Source organism: Melanostigma gelatinosum (assembly GCF_949748355.1).
Source record: "Melanostigma gelatinosum genome assembly, chromosome: 19".
NCBI classification, from domain to species: domain Eukaryota; kingdom Metazoa; phylum Chordata; class Actinopteri; order Perciformes; family Zoarcidae; genus Melanostigma; species Melanostigma gelatinosum.
In genome coordinates, this window is record NC_136652.1 from 21,635,829 (window position 1) to 21,654,814 (window position 18,986).

The 18,986-nt window shown below is 46.0% G+C and overlaps 1 protein-coding gene across 2 annotated transcripts in view; it reads right to left on the reverse strand.

Annotated features, from left to right (window-relative positions):
- Positions 1-8,914, reverse strand: part of col12a1b (collagen, type XII, alpha 1b) — an 85,033-nt gene extending 76,119 nt beyond the window's left edge. For both annotated transcript variants that reach the window (XM_079290749.1, XM_079290750.1), the window contains exons 1-5: positions 8,686-8,914; positions 7,911-8,513; positions 5,898-6,176; positions 5,553-5,828; positions 3,629-3,901 (exon numbers count right to left, since the gene is read on the reverse strand). In XM_079290749.1, the coding sequence (XP_079146875.1) occupies positions 3,629-3,901; positions 5,553-5,828; positions 5,898-6,176; positions 7,911-8,513; positions 8,686-8,902 (1,648 nt within the window). In that variant the 5' untranslated portion in view covers positions 8,903-8,914. The remainder of the gene's footprint in view (positions 1-3,628; positions 3,902-5,552; positions 5,829-5,897; positions 6,177-7,910; positions 8,514-8,685) is intronic.
- Positions 8,915-18,986: the final 10,072 nt, after the last annotated feature.

An 18,986-nucleotide genomic window follows, 5' to 3' on the forward strand; every position in this document is an offset into this window, starting at 1 on the left:
TATCATGTCAACTAAAGTAAGAATGGAATAAAAAATAGAAAGCTGTACGAGAGCATTAAGCATTTCATTAAACCTCGTTTACGTGCAGCTCCACCTCTGAGAAACAGTGTCCAACTCAAATCCCTGGCCGTCTCCAGCGGCGTGATTAACGTGCGTGTCGTAACAGTTCTCCGATGTTTCCTGTCGGTCCTGAGCAGCTGGGCCTCGATGCCACAGGAGGAGACTCGCTGCTGCCGAAGCCTCAGTCGCAGTGGAAACTCTCTCGGCTCATTGCTTTGTGTGAACTTGGCAACTCGACATGTTCCATCGACCGTCGGCCGCTTAGCGCACCGCGAGCTGCAGACACTGACTGCGGTTTTCACACCGGTGGTCCAGACAGAGGAGAGAAAAATCACTCTGGCAGTTTTGTTGGTGCAACTCCACACCAGAGAAGTGCTGTCTCCATCAATGAGCAAGGCAGCAATACTGCCAGAGTCAGTCGCTACCAGGAGACAACCTCCGGTTCTTTAAGTGAAGCCAGAGCTTCATGTGTTGAAGCTGCATTCTCTCTAGTGGCCACCAGGGGGCGACTCCTCTGGTTGTATAGAAGTCTATAGAAAATGACTCTACTTCTCTCTTGATTTATTCCCTCAGTAAACATTGTAAACATGAGTTTATGTCTCAATCTCTAGTTTCAAGTCTTCTTCAATACAGCATGATGTTCATTTAGTGCATTATGGTCCATTTAGAGTCACACAGACCATAAAGCAGGGGATGCTTTAGGGCGGGGCTTACTGTGATTGACAGGTCGACAACAGAGACGGTGTATCACGTCTGGGAGTTCTCCGTGTTTTCGTCTTACAACTTGAACTCTTTCACAGCGTGTTTTCACTTCATTGAAGTGCATTGAAACATTTTGGGCACTTGAAAGTCGTATTCAGTGTTCTGGTTGAACTTCAGCCTCTCGCGTCGCTTCTGGTTGTAAAAACACAAGATGGCGACGACCAAAATGCCAAACTCAAGGCTTCAAAAGATTTAGATTGAGATTGAGATTTAACATATCGGATAAAACATCTTCCGTCGTAGGTTATGATGGAAGATGGGAAGGAAACATGTCTGAAGCCTTTCGGCACATTTCCTACATCAGCGGTTGGGAGATCTGTGTTCACAGCCGGTGAACAGCGCTCATGTTCTCTATCGCCTTCATGTGACAACTCGAGATGGCCTAAAACGTATGTTCGCTCTCTCACCGCGACTCTAACCCGGGAACCGAACCGTGTTGTCGGCCAGAATCACCGCAGGAAGACCGAGCGGAGCCCGGTTGTAGTGGCCAAGCTGGAGAGTAAGACCTCATCATGAACCCAAACCTCGCTGTCACACCTCACCTGAACGAGCCCGGAAGGCCAATACAAGTGAAGACTGTGAGGAACAACGGTCAGAAACCATTTAGTTTGATTTGTATTGGAGTTTTTTTGGCTTCAGGTGGAAGACATTGAAAACCAGGAGGGCACTTTGGAGATCGCAGGGAGCCAAATGTCCGTTCTCCAATGTTAACACGAGTAAAACACAATGCGTGAGTCTGTCCAGGGTATTCGGATCTGCTCCAACATGTAGACAGAACCTCACGTCATCCCGGTCCTACGATCAGGAAGTCCTGGTTCATGTCAAGGCTTTGGAGTTTTGTCCAAATGTAGAAAGTGAAGGAAAAGCAGCTTAATGTGACATATCAGCTGTGGACACGTTCACACCAAACAGCTGCGCGAGATGGACCTCGTTTATTTACCCCGGGATCTACCGTAGCATTGTTAGGAATGAATGAAAAGCCTTTATTCGGTAGTCAGAGCAGCGGCCTGAACTTGTTTTCATGCATCACAGAAAGCATCGTAACCTGCAGATTGTTGGCACCGAGAAGACTTTTCCATTTTAGCTCCCATTTGGTCGTAAACAGAATATCTCCAGGGCTCAACCGAGAGCTCTTACTGCACAATCAGAGTGAGCTCACTGGGTTCAATGTGGGTACAGTATCAGTGCAGCTGGGTTAACACGGCTCAACTAATAATGAGAAGCTCCTGCCAGCACCAGGGCTGTCTGGGGGGGGGCAGACCCTGAATGCAAGTTGCGGTTGGGTCGATGCGAGCAGAGAGGCATCTGGAGGCCGTGAACCACACCATTAAAATCCCAGACCAGCCCTCACAGGGTGGAACCAACAGAGCGATGTCCGTGAAGTGTTCAGGAATATTCCCTGCAGCTGGGAAAGGGAGCAGCGGTGAATATTCAGGGAGTCTGAACCACCAGGTTTCAGAAACCCTCAAGACTTCGGAGCATTTCGAGGAAAACTGCGGCTGGATGAGTTGTGAATGAAAGCAGTAACGTTGCAGGGACGTGAACGGTTACGTCCGTCTGACAGAAGACGCTTTCATGTGGAGCAAGCGGACCAACAGCAAGACGCCATTGATGACTTGGTTACGAAGTTCCGCCATTGCTTTGTCTTGTAAACTTGTTGAACGTTGGCACCGGACAAAAACCAGCTTCCGTTTCTCCGTGTTTCTAAAGGCAACAAGACGTACTCTTACATCGGGCCTTCTTCTTCTTCTCTTTAGTTTTATGGCGGTTGGCATCAAGTGTTGCGTTTACTGCCATCTGCAGGACTGTCCCTTGCCCAAATATATGGCTGCACATTCATGGGTCGTAGTAAAAGACACAAAGGAGGACATGTTCCTGAATGCAGTGCATGTGTGTGAATAGCGGAGATCACCGGCGGGGCCTGGAAGGTTATCAGAGCAATAGAGCAGCAACGACGTGTGAAAGAGGCTGAAGAACGACAGACGGAGGTGGATAAAGAAAACAGAAGTGAAGACAAATGGGGGGGGGGGGGGACGAAACAGAGACACATGGAGACGGAGACATAAACAGAGAGGAAGACAGCAACAGAGACAGGGATGAGTCAGCTCCTCCGAACCTTCTGCTCCTCAGCTGGATCACATTCCTGTTGGGTCTTGCTGTTTGTCATCTTTACCTCCGAGTCTGTGAGGCTGCTCTGTCCACTGTTCCTGTGTGAGGCCAACAGAAGGAGCTACAGCTCCACTGTGTGAGATCACAGGCTGTATAGAAGGAGTGGACGTCGTCATGGTGATGTCTCTCATCGGTTTGTGGACCTTTTGAAGCCTCGAGTTCAGCGAGTTTGCCGTCACTATCTTTACTTTTATCAACCAGTGAACAGGAAGTGACCACATCTGGACTGAGGAGACGTAGAGACGCCGTATACGTCTCTGGTAGAGACCTGTCAATCAGCGTGTAGCCCCGCCCTAAAGCATCCCCTGCTTTATGGTCTGTGTGACTCTAAATGGACCATAATGTACTAAATGAACATCATGCTGTATTGAAGAAGACTTGAAACTAGAGATTGAGACATAAACTCATGTTTACAATGTTTACTGAGGGAATAAATCAAGAGAGAAGTAGAGTCATTTTCTATAGACTTCTATACAACCAGAGGAGTCGCCCCCTGGTGGACACTAGAGAGAATGCAGCTTTAACACGTGAAGCTTTGGCTTCACTCTCTGTCTGGGTATCTATCTGCTTGTTCCGATGTTTTTCCGCCACCCAGCAACTAAAAACAATTGATTTAACAAAAGCGTAACTGGTTTACCTTCTAGCGTGGAGCCCCGTCCCTCCAGGGCGTCGCCCGGACCGGATGGGTATCGTGCGCTGACAGAGATGTCGTACTGAGTTCCCGGCTGCAGGTTCTTGAGGATGGCGGCGCTGCTGCCGCCCTTCACCGACACTTCCTTCCCGGGGCCGCCGGCGGAGGGTTTGTACGCCACGCGGTACTGGAGCACGTTTCCCGGGGCCGGCTCCCAGGAGACCTTCATGGAGGACACGGTCTCGTTGGAAACCCTCAGGTCGCGGGGGGAACCCCTGGCTGAGGGGGTCGGGAAGAAAGGTCAGAAAGATGAAGCCAGACTCAGAAGAACAATCTGCATCATGGACTTCACTATTTCAAGGAAAGAAACATGAAGATAATGCACAGAATATCAATAAACATATTTGTCTGGACTAATGTATATATTCAAGGTGTATAGCTGGTATTTATTAGTAATTATTGTATTATTCATGCCTTGTATAGTGTGTAAAAAGTCACAAAGTCAAATTGCACAATCATGGACTGTTAGGGGTCCACAGTGGATCAGCAGGTTGTTTGTGGCCTAATAATCACAAATCCTCTTCTTAACTGGATGAAAAGTGGACATTGTGTGCGAGACGTCGTTGGCCCAGTCGAGCTGCACGGCAGAAGAACTGTTTGTCCTGGACGGCTACCAGGACGTGCATCAGTGTAAGCACGGCATGTTCACACAATTCCCCTTTGAAATAACAGTTAGCGGTGACTCATGTTCCGCCGGAGTGGAACTGCGAATTGTGTTCTTGCATCTGCCGGACTGCGTGATGTTTTTTCCTACCGACTGATGAAATGTCCTGGTTTTTAAGTGAAATGTACTTCTGGTTTCTTCCCAAATAGTAGTCATAAAATGAAGGAGAAAACTAGATTTCCCTCTGGCTGTCGTAGTTTTGTGCCAACACAAGAAGACTTTGTGGAAAAGGCTGCAAACAAAAACACGGGCAACTCATGAAAAAGCCTCAAGGCAACGCATCGTTCTGAGATAAAGTCATGGCACTGTAAACAGTGTAATGGGAACAATATTGTAAGCCATGCATGGGGGGGGGACGGAAAAACATAACTCCATGTGAGAGCCAGCTGGGTGTTTCATGTGAGAGAGGAGCAGGCTGGCATCAGTCCTGACTCTTTGTTTTTTTATAAACCGTCAAAGTAGAAATCACCTCAGACGACAAGCAGCTGTGGAGCTGGAAGAACACAGCAAGTCCCTCCAGGAGCTGATGTCCAAAGTTTAACTCCACGGTTACCCCCCCACTTCCCTTGTTTATCCCCGTCGAGCACATCTAGCCCCGCCTCTCTTTGCCAGCTGTGCTTCTGTCTGCTGTCGGTTCCTCTCCCTGTAAGGCCGCACAGCGCTGACGAGGAGCTCGATGGGCGGCAGGTCGTACTAACAACGCGAGGACTCCTGGCACTCACGGCAAGGAAAGCAAACGCGTGTGACACATGCCGACTTTAAAAAAAAGAAAAGGACTTATTTCCACTGTGGAGTTTGAATGACGCAAACAGACAGAAAGACGGAATGTTTTCAGCGTCCATCATTTGAAATGTGCAGTTTTTTATCCTTTTTATTGTCTTGAATGATCTTAAGACATCTGCAGACAGCTGATGTGGATCAGGACCAGTGACTCAACCGTGACTTCTGGACTCAAACTCAACTTGTGGAGCTTCAAACAATCGGGATCTGTTAACCCTTTCAACACTTGCTCCCTTGGTTCAATGACTGCAGTTTCAAGATAAGTTAGGTTCCATAGAAGAGTGCGCTTGAACCGAGGTTCCCAAACCTTTCAGACCTTGCACCACCGCACACCAAACCTCCACCGCCCCACAGTCACTGCAACAACAACAGAAGCAGCTGGTCGAATGCTGCTTCCTCATTCATGAGAGAGGAATAAGTCGTCACCTTCTTTGGTAGTGCCGTCTGTCGTCGTCGGCCCTCCGGAGCCGGACGTGTATTCGGGAGTGACCGTGACACGGTAGGTGGTTTTAGGCTGCAGCTCCTGCAGCGCGATCGTGGTCTCGGGTCCGACGGTGCTGGTCTCCAGCCTCGAGCTCTCGTCCCCCGCGGGTTCATAGGTCAAGCGGTAGCGAGTGACGTCGCCCGGAGCCGGCTGCCACGACACCCTGAAGCCGTGTGCGGTCTCCTCGGATACTCTTAGGTTGTGCACGGAGCCCAGTTCTGCAGCAAACGTACATGAGTTTGTTAGCGTCAGCGGCTGATCCCGCGTGAACAAACGAGTCAACGTACCTTCTAACGTGGTCTCATATCCGGTCACAGGCGAGCTGTCCCCTTTGTCGTACTGAGCGTGAACGTTGACTTCGTAGCGGGTGAATGGGACGAGGCGGGGCAGGACGGTGGTGAGCGCGTCCCCGGGCACGGACACGGACACGTAGTGACCGTGCTCCTCGTCCGCCGGCTTGAACCGAAGCAAGTAGGACTCCACGTCGGCGCCGGCGATCTCCCAGGAGGCCCTGAAGCTCCTGGGGCCGACCTCGGAGAAGGACAGGGCCCCCGGCTGGGTCAGGCCTGGACAGAGAGCGGAGGCTCAGTACGTTTATGGATACAGAAGCATTTAAAAGACAGAAGAACAGATAGAACATCCAGACATCAAGCTGAAAAAACATGAAAGGAATAACACGCTCAAAATAAACGTGTCTTGAGTTTTAAAGCAAAGGCAGCAAAGTTAAAAGGACTTTCAATCGAACACACGCAGAAACTCTGGAGAGTGATTTTAATCTCACAGAACATTCATCTTTTTACTTTCGCTGAGTTTAGTTGGCAGGAAACCTCCGAGCTTCATCTTAACTCATGTTAGAGAAACATACGGTGAATGTGCAACATCTGAACACCTCTTCAGATAAAATGAAACCAAAAGTATTTTTATCCATAAACTAAAAGATAAGATAACGGCCTCCACGCGTCACTGAATGAAGACGTAGAATCTAGAGCCGTGTGACGGCGCCACCACTCCAACAACACGCAGAGCTGCGAGGCTCCTGTTCGCCTCTCTTTGTTGACAGAGACTCATTATTACATAAGAATGATGTAATCGCCAATCAGAGCTGGCGTGAGTCACTGGGTGCCGCTGGGACCCGAGCTGCTCTTGGCAGAGCGGAGAGATTGATACTGAGCGTTAGGTGGGTGAAACAGCATTGTTTTGTGAGATACTCCTCTCGCCTGTTTGAACTTGACTACCAGATGTTCGGGGGGGGTCGGATAACAATTTCAGCACGAAGAACGCATCTTTCATTTGTTGTTTACGGACATGTGACGCACCTGAGGGTCATCTGGTGCTCCGGCTAAGGTTTAAAGAAACGCAAAGACATCTCCGCTGCAGACTCCGCTTCTTCTAACATCTCCACACGCAGGAACTCCCTCTGCCCTCCAGACATCAAGAGGTGGACAAGCGTTGAACACATTGAGGAAGAGGAGGCTCGGACGAAGAGGAGAGGCCCGACAGTAATTGCGTGCATTCTGTCGGAGTTACGTCGGACTGTTGCGTGTAACTGATGGTTAAGATGTTGGTTTGTAAAGCTCTACATCATAACAGTCCACTGGTAGTGGAAGAGAAGTGACGCACGTTCATTTGATTCTGATGAAAAGCATTCATTCATTGTTTAAAGATAAGCTACTCTCTCCTCAAACAACGAACATGCATTTTATTGTCAAGTGGAAGATCAGCTTTTCAGTATAAACTTGAGATCTTGAGACTAAATTATACAAAACTGGTAATTTACGACTATATTTCTGTTGTTTTACATCATTGAGAGTTAAGAGTTCTTCTCAACGACATTTTAAGTCTTCAGCAAACCTTTAAAAAAAAGAACAATTCATTTAATTGCTTGAACAAAAACCTCAATAAACTGCCAGTTGGGTGCTCCGTGTGTGATACATCTTTGTTTATGCTAAGCTAGCTTGTGCCATAAACTAAACAAGGCCAGTGTACTAAGTATAGGCATGCAAGTAATTCATAGTTTCCACCTCGACAGTTAAAGACACAATCCCACTAAAACCAGTAGAAACAGGATTTATATCTGAAGCAGAAGTGCCTCGTTATTATGATGTTGTAAGTGTTAACTGCAGCCTCATTTTGCCTGAGGTGCTTTTAGCTTTCAACATGATTTGGTTTCTTTTCTGAGAATATGATACAAACCAGAAATAATAAGTAGAAAAACAGAATTGATCAGATCTAAGTTCGCTCCGAAAACAACAATAGAGCCGACTGTCGTCAGCGTAGAGGATTGTAGCAACACGACTCACGTCTCTGCTGGATGATGCTGAGTTCTTGCTCGATCCTCAGACAGATGGACTGCGTGAGTTCTTTGGAAATCCTCTGGAAGGCATCGAAGTCCTCCACGGTGTACACGTGGGAGTCCACGGGCTCGTTGGCGATGGCCTCCAGCTCCGTTCGCACGGCTTCCTTCACGCCCACGGCGAAGATCTCCACGTCGGCGTTCCTCAGCTTGGTGGCCGGCTCCTGGAAGGCGTCGGACGACTTCCCGTCGGTGATGAGGATGGCGACGCGGGGAACGTTGGTGCGCGCCCCTCTGGTGGTCAGGAAGACCTTCTCTCGCACGTAGGTCATGGCCCTGCCGGTGTTGGTGGAGCCGCCGCGGTACGGGAAAGTCCTCACGGCCTTGACCATGGCGGCCAGGTCGTGGTGAGTGTTCAGGTAGAACTCGGTGTGCGGGTCCCTGCTGTACTGGACCAAGCTGATCTGGACCTTATCTCGCCCGATGTCAAAGGTGGTCACCAGCACCTCCAGGAAAGCTCTCACTTTAGCGAAGTTATCCAGACCGATGCTGTAGGAACCGTCGACCAGGAGGACGACGTCGGCTTGAACGTCCACGCCAAGAGAGCACTCTGGAAACACAGGAAGCACAATGCTGAGCTTCAATGGACCGACTCCATAAAGTGACCTGGTGCATGAGAACCATTACGTTCACAGTGAAGGAGGAACCACCCTTGAATTACCAACTTACTAAAAAGCCAAAATCGACGATTGGGGATTGTTCTTTAACTATTTTGTACTCACCCATTGATACTTTCATCGGATGCGTCGTCTGCATGAGGGTGACGGGCTCACTGGGCATCAGGCCCCTCAGGGCCAACAGACTGATCTGATACTCTGTGTCTGGAGAAAGGTTCCTGACCACCACGGAGGTCTGGGTCGGGCCCACGTACAGCTCCTGCCGCTTGCCGCCGGCCATCATGGGGATCATCTTCACCATGTATCCGGAAGACTCTCCCATAGGGGCGTTCCAGCTCAACCGCACGGACATTGAGGCCACTTCCAGGACCTGGAGGTTGGAGACCGGATCAACGACTGCAAGAAATCAAGAGTCAGAGTCACAACTACAGGAGATTTAACTCAAATCTCACTGTGCAAATAGGAAAGTCAATATCTAGGGCTCGTCACTTTGCCTCGTAATTGAAGAAAAAAAAAGCGTAATGATATGCATGATGTCATAGTTAGATAGTTTGGAAACATGTTACTTTGTTTTCTCACTGGGACTGAAACGACTGTTAAATCTGTAAAATATGAAATGGAGCCAGCCAGATGGTTAGCTTAGCTTAGCATAAAGACTGGAATCGGGGAAACCGTTAGCCTGGCCCAGATCAAAGATGTATGGATCAAACTAACTACGTAGGACGTGTCAATAAGGGAGATTTAGAGGTGCTGGTACGTGGATTCTGTTACATTTGACCAGAGCCAGGCTAGCTGATTCCCCCTGTTTCCAGTCTTTATGCTAAGCTAAGCTAACAAGCTTAATATTTAGTGCGCAGACACTGACGTGAGAGTGGTGTCTATCTTCTCATAAAACTCCTGCTTTAAGATGTCCTGCAAAAGGGACAACAGAGGACAGGAGTTGTGACGTTGCATTATAAAACTCCAGGTGTATAAAAGTAGTGTGTTTACATCTCACCTTCTTCCCCGCTGACGAGTGCTGAGAGCTGGTCGTCGACGCCGGCGCACACCTGAGCAATGAGCTCTCTCTGCACGTTCTTGATCTCGTAAAAGCTGGCGGCATAAAAGATGTGACTTCTGTGCGGCGTGGAGGCCATGAGCTTCATCGCCTCTCCATCCGAATATCTGACGTCTAAAACGGACAAAGAAAAGCAAATTATGGAAAAACTAAACTATTTAGATCAGACTTAGAAAATGGATCGCCAAATATTTGTCCCTTCGGGGCTTCCGTACGTATCACTGTTGACCTGCAAAAACATCACAACTTAAATGTCGGTGACTTTGAGTTAAAATGTAGCTTCAGCTGACAGACAGCCGAGCTCTTCGTGTGTTCTCCACCACGCTTACACAGTAACTCGTGCATGCAAGAGCATTTCTCATATTTCACTCAGCAATTATCCATCTGATCTGTTATTATTATTCAACCGCCAGCCCTCCTTTACACCATGGCAACACCTCTGCTGCTGCATCCTTTGTGTGGAAAGTCTGACAGCGGAGCCCGAGCGTAAACATTCATGGAACTTGCCATCACTCGCTTGTAATGATAATGACGCAGGAATTTCTCCCCTGTAGCCGCTTTGGTTACCAAGTTAAGAAAGCACTGAATAGGAACGGAAACCGTAAGATGTGGAATGTAATGAACTTGTCGTGGCTACGTACGGAGTACAAAGATCTCCACCCCGCTGCTCCGGAGCTGCTCGGCGTAACTCTCCACCGGATCCTCGGATTGGCCGTCCGTGATGATCACCAGCACTTTGGGGAAATCCCTCCTGGCCCCGGCCTCCTCGGTGAAGCCGTTCTTCAGGATGTAGTCGAGGCCAAGGCCTGCAGCAACGAGACACGAGACAGGGCTTAGGTTTTAAACAATGGTCGACGCGGTGTGGAGGTTTAACACCTCTTCATCATGCTCACTAAATAATGGGGAGAGCGTTCCCACAAACTAATGACGGCGTTATTATTTTTCAAAGATTGATAGAAAAAAGGGGAAAAAATAATCGTTTGATGCAAACGCTGAATAAAGAGTAAAAAAATTTTGATTTATAAAAGCTGAAAACAGCTGAAAACATCAGTTTTGTCTCAATCTGCCAATAAAACTGTGCTGCTGAAACTGAAATATGAAAATGTGTAATTTAGGTCAAGCACAAGAAGTGTGAAAATAATAATGACACACTTTGCTATTTGTACTGTTTTGAATACGCAGCAGCCTCGTTGATTCACCTTTAATCAACCTGAGATTTCTATTCGTTGTATATTCACTCTGTCCAGTTTCTTAGAGCTCTTCTTTGTATATTTATTGTCATTTATCATGATTTTTATTGTTTTAAGACAGTAATGCTTGTGATGCCATGAGTTGAGTAACATGTGATTTGTTTGAGGTGAAGAAATTTGAATTCATTCGGCTTCACGAAACCTGCCAAATATGTTTTAAAAAATGTATATTTAGAAGAAAAGAAATCATGATTTACTGTTTGTGGCACAAATAACAATAAAAAACTCCAAAACTATTGAGTCGATTTAAAATTGTAAAAAAGTACTTAAAGTATGGTAGTATAACAGAGTAAAACTACAGTAAACCGAGGTGAAAATATGAAACAGTGTGAACATGAACCGCGTACCTGTCTTGGAGTTCCCTCCTTTGTGCGGCACCGAGCCGATGGCGCGAAGCAGCTCGGGTCGGGTCACGTGTTGTTTGAGGGTGAACTCTGTTCGCGGGTCGCTGCCGTACTGGACCACGCCCACCCGGGTTCTGTCCGCTCCGATCTGAAAGGCGCCGGCCACCGCTGACATGAATCTGAGCATGTGTCTGAAGTCCAGACTGCTGACGCTCCCGGAGCCGTCCGCCAAGAACACCACGTCGCCGATGGTGCTGGAGGAGCATTCTGGGTAAAAAAAAGAAATGGTGAGGCAATAAATAGACAGAAGACTTTTGAAAAAGAAATGCATAATGAACTAAATCTACTTTTAAAGTTTGCAATGTGCCAGAAAAACCACAGTTTCACTCGAGCAACAAACATGTGTTGCTCACTTTAATCATTTCATCTGGATTCTCAAACAGAGGAGCAGAAAGACGCTTTGTGTTTGTGTTTGGTCATGTTTGGTCAGTATATTTTAAGTCAGGCTTAAGGCTCCATGGAGGGCTACAATCGCAGCAACTATTGGATTAATAGCCGTGAGTTTTAGTCAGAGATTCGTGGTCCCCAGAGGATGAAACTGGTGTTCTGGTGAAGTTTACACAAAGCTATGTACGCCCAGCATCCTCCATATCAACCTCCCTAACACCTGTGTGCAATACTAAAACACAGCACTTCCTTCACTGGGAAACAAAAGCTAAATAAAGTGTTCGCATGTACTTTATATGTGTAATTTGTATTTCTTAAGTACTACCTTAATACATTTGAGCATGTATGACACTTTTAGTCGCGTTAACGTAACCAGGTCTTGACAATAATGAAACTTCTGCACCAAAAGTAATCAGGCGTTTTGCAGAATTACGGTTTTGGCAAGTAGGGTGAAAAAGCTGCTGTTGGCGCTGGAGGTACCGGACTCTCCGGACTTTCACTGTCACTTTCCTCTCGTCAAAAGAAGCAAAAAGAAAAAGCGGCACTACAGCGCGTCCTCGTCTGCAGAGCCGCATCAGCAGCTGTCTTGTAGAGAATGGCGGCAATGGTCGATTGCGTGCAGCGTAATGTCTCAGGGATCATCGATTATTGTTTCAATGTATGTTTTAAATCTCCTTTGCTTTTGCCTTCATGCTTTTAATGGTTTCATGTGAAGCACTTTGAATTACCTTGTTGTTGAAATGTGCCTTGCCTTGTAAATCAGCATCTGTAATGGTTTCCACTTCTCTCAGCACTTCAGGGGCCGGGCTCCTGACCTACGACCCCCCGCACCGAGCATGCGCAGCTCCCTCCACACTGGCGTCATTGGCCGGCAGGGGAACCAAAACCGATGACCGAATACTTCAGAGATTTACGAGGGGCCTAATTTTGATTACTGCTGTACAATGGGGTGTTGTGTGCGTTTTAATGGACGCCGCCCAGCAGTTTGGGGAGGAAAGTTAGAGGACGGTGGAGAAGTGGAGCGGTGACTTGACAAGCGAGTGAAAGCCGCTCGTCTAATGAAGGCGTCGATGAACGAGAGGACTCACTGACTGAATCTGAAGAGTCTGGTTTCCTGGAAGTTCCTCTTGTGCCGCCACTTGACTCAACTGAAGGACAAAAATACAATCATGTAATTCATGTCAGATGTGATTCAGATAATCTATCATCAGCAATATTTATTTTCCTCCGTCTATCCTCAAAAAACTTCATTTTAATGTCACGGACGCTTTCCTGCCAGAAACTGACGACGCCAACCGGACAAAGAACTCTTCCTTTCTTTCCATACATGAGATTTAAAGTCTCTCATCGGAGGTTTTATTTTTCTTGTACAACATTTCCTCCGACGACAAACTTCAAAATGGCAAAACTAAACAGGTTGATGTCATTGTTTCCGACAGAATTTGTCAGGGAAATCTTTTTCAGATCATCGGTGCCAAGCGAGCGTCCCCACCGAACTCCTGCCGTGACAAACACCACCTGCTGCAGCTGCTCTTCTCTTGTCCTGTCTTATCCGTAGATTAAATGCGTTGCCTCTCTGACCGACTGAATCAGTGGTTCCCAAACTGCATTTTTGCTTGAGATGATTTCAGATGAAGCTACTTATGACCGTTCATCAATGGCCTTACAGTGGATATGTATTGTAACCAGCTTCAGAGACTAAATTACAGCAAAACAAGGAATTAAATATGATTTTCTGTACGTTTTTGACTTTTTTTTATCTTGTGAGCCATCATGGTCATCTTGAGACCCCTTTGTAAATGATGGTCTATTTAGAGTCACACAGACCATAAAGCAGGGGATGCTTTAGGGCGGGGCTACACAGTGATTGACAGGTCTCTAATAGACCATAAAGCAGGGGATGCTTTAGGGCGGGGCTACACGCTGATTGACAGGTCTCTAATAGACCATAAAGCAGGGGATGCTTTAGGGCGGGGCTACACGCTGATTGACAGGTCTCTAATAGACCATAAAGCAGGGGATGCTTTAGGGCGGGGCTACACGCTGATTGACAGGTCTCTACCATATCGTGGTTCAAAGTTCATTCTTGACCTTAGGAAAATCAGTTGAGAACATCTGGTCCATTGAGTAGCTGTTACATGATCTTCATCATCCGTCATGGAATTGAAGATATTACAATTTACTTTTTTAACAAAGTACAATCCATTCTAGTAAAAGAGAAAGAAGAAGAGCGACTGAATGGTGGTGTTTCCTCGATTTAACTACATTTATTTGATAGCATCATTGATATCCAGAGCTCTACCAAACTAAAATAACGAAAAACTAATTGTTCAGAATAACAGAAGCACCGTCTGGTCTCTGTTTTAACCGGACAGTTTGGTGAAGAAGGTCGTCAGCTTGGTGACTTCCTGCCAAAAATGACCAGCTGCAGACTAACTTTACGAAGCATTTGGTTGGAGGTCTGGTGCTCGTCTTTCCGAATGCACACCGAAGGCCCCGTTGACTCACGTGTGAGCTGGCCGGAGACGGGCAGACTCTCCTCCGACCCGGCGTACGCAGATATCGTTACGGCATAATCCACATCTGGTCTCAGGTCTGAGATGGAGGTCTTAGTCGCAGATGCAGGCAGAGTAAATTCTTTTGTTGGTTCATCTACAAGAATGCAAAAAAAAAACCAAAGTCAGAGGGAAGCCATTAGGAAACTATTGCATTACTTCATTTCTCCAAAGAGTCATAACAGGGCTTCAGAAAAACATGATTCCGACTGTTGACCCGAGGACTGGAGGAGCCGTGTAAACAGTTTGATTCAATTTAATGAAATCTTTCCGCATTACTATGAATCAAAACACATTATTTTAACCCTTAGATACAAAAGTCTTCCATGAAATCAAACGGATCAAAAATGTCTTGGCATGAAATAGACAACAGGTATGTATGTATCATTGGTTGATGCTGGTGGAGATATTTCAGAGGCTTATTGCTCAGCTTCACTGGATTATCAGTGCGATAAGATCCAACACATTTCTACTAATTAAGTACATTAACAACTTAAGCCTTCACTTGCACTAAACTATGACGATTAGAAATAATGACACTGAATTACTTTTGTGTCAAAGACTGTTTCTCTTAATGAACCCTTCAAATCATTTCGTCTAATGTTACTGGCATACCATTTTGTAGGTATGTTATCTTGTAGGTATATTGTGGTTAAATGTAACTTAAAGTTTTCCAAATTTTGATTATTATTAAGCATTTTGATCAAGTGTTGAAATAGCTCCTACATTAGCAAGCTAACGTTAGTTATGTCAGTTAAATTTACGCGACACTTAATAATAAACAAACTAACATCAGTTATGGCATCGATCTGTTAAATTAGCTAATCTACATGAAAGTTACACCTGGAAGTTATTAAATGTAAAATATGCAACAGACTATTAATCTCGTCAGTTAGCGAGTTGAGATAGCTAACAGGATGTAGGCTGACAGGATGTAGGCTGACAGGATGTAGGCTGACAGGATGTAAGCTGACAGGATGTAGGCTGACAGGATGTAAGCTGACAGGATGTAGGCTGACAGGATGTAAGCTGACAGGATGTAGGCTGACAGGATGTAAGCTGACAGGATGTAGGCTGACAGGATGTAAGCTGACAGGATGTAGGCTGACAGGATGTAGGCTGACAGGATGTAGGCTGACAGGATGTAGGCTGACAGGATGTAGGCTGACAGGATGTAGGCTGACAGGATGTAAGCTGACAGGATGTAGGCTGACAGGATGTAAACTGACAGGATGTAAGCTGACAGGATGTAAACTGACAGGATGTAAGCTGACAGGATGTAGGCTGACAGGATGTAGGCTGACAGGATGTAAGCTGACAGGATGTAGGCTGACAGGATGTAGGCTGACAGGATGTAAGCTGACAGGATGTAGGCTGACAGGATGTAGGCTAACAGGATGTAGGCTGACAGGATGTAGGCTGACAGGATGTAGGCTGACAGGATGTAGGCTGACAGGATGTAAGCTGACAGGATGTAGGCTGACAGGATGTAAGCTGACAGGATGTAGGCTGACAGGATGTAAGCTGACAGGATGTAGTCTGACAGGATGTAAGCTGACAGGATGTAGGCTGACAGGATGTAAGCTGACAGGATGTAAGCTGACAGGATGTAGGCTGACAGGATGTAGGCTGACAGGATGTAAACTGACAGGATGTAGGCTGACAGGATGTAAGCTGACAGGATGTAGGCTGACAGGATGTAGGCTGACAGGATGTAGGCTGACAGGATGTAAGCTGACAGGATGTAGGCTGACAGGATGTAGGCTGACAGGATGTAAGCTGACAGGATGTAAGCTGACAGGATGTAGGCTGACAGGATGTAAGCTGACAGGATGTAGGCTGACAGGATGTAAGCTGACAGGATGTAGGCTGACAGGATGTAAGCTGACAGGATGTAGGCTGACAGGATGTAGGCTGACAGGATGTAAGCTGACAGGATGTAGGCTGACAGGATGTAAGCTGACAGGATGTAGGCTGACAGGATGCAGGCTGACAGGATGTAAGCTGACAGGATGTAGGCTGACAGGATGTAAGCTGACAGGATGTAGGCTGACAGGATGTAAACTGACAGGATGTAGGCTGACAGGATGTAGGCTGACAGGATGTAGGCTGACAGGATGTAAACTGACAGGATGTAGGCTGACAGGATGTAGGCTGACAGGACGTAGGCTGACAGGACGTAGGCTGACAGGACGTAAGCTGACAGGACGTAAACTGACAGGACGTAGGCTGACAGGACGTAGGCTGACAGGACGTAAACTGACAGGACGTAAACTGACAGGATGTAGGCTAACAGTAATTGAATGTAATTAAAGCTAACGGTAGTTTTGTCACTTCAAGCTAGTTTAGTAACGTTTCATATGTAACAGCTGTTACTGGGTGTATATATTTAGCAGCAACTAATCTCTATGTATGAAATAGTCCATGTACTAGTGATGCATAAGTCTCCATTTAATAAACACTTAACGAATAACTAGAACTTGCCGAAGCTTGAATTTAAAGTAAAAACGAGTACAACCAGCTGGCTTTGTGAAGGAGAAACTCTTTCCCAAACTGGTTCCACAAAGTGGAAGCACACTATTGTTCTACAAATATTATTGTACATGGAGGCATTGAGATCATTTCGACGAAGTGTCAAGCCTTGGAAGAAAACACCCCCCACACACACACACACACACACTGAGTTGAGTGTTGCGCTGATGACTTCTGGCTGTTTTTTTCCAAACCATCTCAGCTGTTTAATGAACTCTGATGGATTTTACATCTACACTCTTGAGCTAAACTAATGCTGACAATTTTTCCATGGCACTGATAATGTTTTTCATTTTTTTTTAAATGTCATTAGAGCCAAACGTGTGTCTGCAGAAATCTTCCGATAATTGCGAGGAGTGTTGAGTCTTGCAGGGCGGACTGCTGTCTGAGGGAGTTTATGACACTTCTAATGTTCCGTGCTTGGCAGGACATGACTGGCAGGTTTAACGGGCACCCACCTGTGTCTGAGGTCACTTGTATTCTGTAGCCCTGTATCCTCGACTGTGGTTTGCTCCAGATCATTTGCACCGTGTTCTCATTTAAAATCTTAAACCTCAACGCTGTCGGAGGGTCGACTGTGAAGAGAAGAAGTAAACACAGTTAATCCTCGTAGCTGGAGGAGGTGCATGTATTGTAAGGTGAGGTATAAAAGGATTTCCCCAACAGTTAACACTTCCAGGGAGAAGTTTTGACAAGTTCACTGTTGGAACAAACAACACAAGACGAAGCAAACAATAGATGTTGGGGGGGGGGGGGAGCCATTTTGGAGAGAAGAAATGACCTCCGTTTGAGCTTGTGTGGCCAGCAACCACAGGCAACAACTCAAGCAACAACACACTGAGACAACAAACACAACACAAGCTTCCTACGGTTTACAACATTCAGGAAGGAAACACAAACAGGCGGATGAAAACTGACCAGATCTCCAGAGGCAAAGAAAGGCCGAGTTCAATGTCAAGCTGTGAGCTTTCAAAACGTTTGAAAGAAAATCCAAGTGTCCACTATAAATTAAATAAAACGGTTTCAAGACACTCAGATTGAACTGGCTTTTTTCAGATCTAAAATATTCAAGTTGAGTCAAAAAGTTTGATGATTATTGGATTTTGAACAAACGATTCGATGGAAGATTCAGACTTCCTCCAGTCGAGGAAGGAAGAGCATCACGCCTGAATGCAACCAATGAGACATCTGTCCAATCATGAGACATCTGTCCAATCATGAGACATCTGTCCAATCATGAGACATCTGTCCAATCATGAGACATCTGTCCAATCAGGTCACGTTATGGTGTTTACATCCAAGATGGACACTTGATTTTTTCACATCACTTAAATTTGAAATAAAAGTTGACCAGTTTAATCTGAGGTTTTTCAAAATCGACGATTTCATTTTAATGCAGTTATTGAACGTGAGAATACAAGCTAACGCTAGTTCTGCAGCTAGCTAACAGTAGAAACCGCTACATCGGCAGTTATGTTAAATTGGATTCGTTTTTTTTAAACTTGAAATAAATTCTTGTCAAATTCAAAGCACATCAATATGAATGGATGGAAATTTGAAAATGACATAGTTATGACCATTCTTTGCTTCCATACAAGTCATTCTAACAGACAACTGACACATTGTTGGTGTTTTCTTTCTGAAAAATGATCTCTTTTCCTGCTGATGAAAGAACTTTTTGTATTCTGATAATTAGCCACTTCATAAAATATATTTACAAAACGTTTCCCGCCAACAAACTACAACATGGACCGGCTGGCATCCTGCAGACTGTCCATGACCTCAATCCAACTCGTGATGCTGAATTGACAAACAACAATAACACAGAAATGTGATGAAACTCTCCAGTATTGATTATACAATGGGTAAAGAGCTGATCAATAACTTTCATCGTCTCCATTGCAAACCTCATAAAAGAATACACAATGTCGGCGAGGACTTGTGTACGTCTTTTTTCTGTTTACGTTTCCAAAAACAGCACCAGAGGTTCTTAAATTACTTCAGCTCCAGACCTCATCTCATGGCTTTAAATACACAATCACAGAATCTTTCCTCTCCTCTCTGCTGCAGTTATAAACTCTGCCGAAGCCGTCGAGGATCTGCTTTAATTTAAGAGCCGCTGGTCTCTGTGCCGTGAACCAACAAACAGGATAAAAGTGCACACGGGTTAAAGTGGGACTTGTGATCACGGACACGGAGGATCATGCATCACGTGTACATG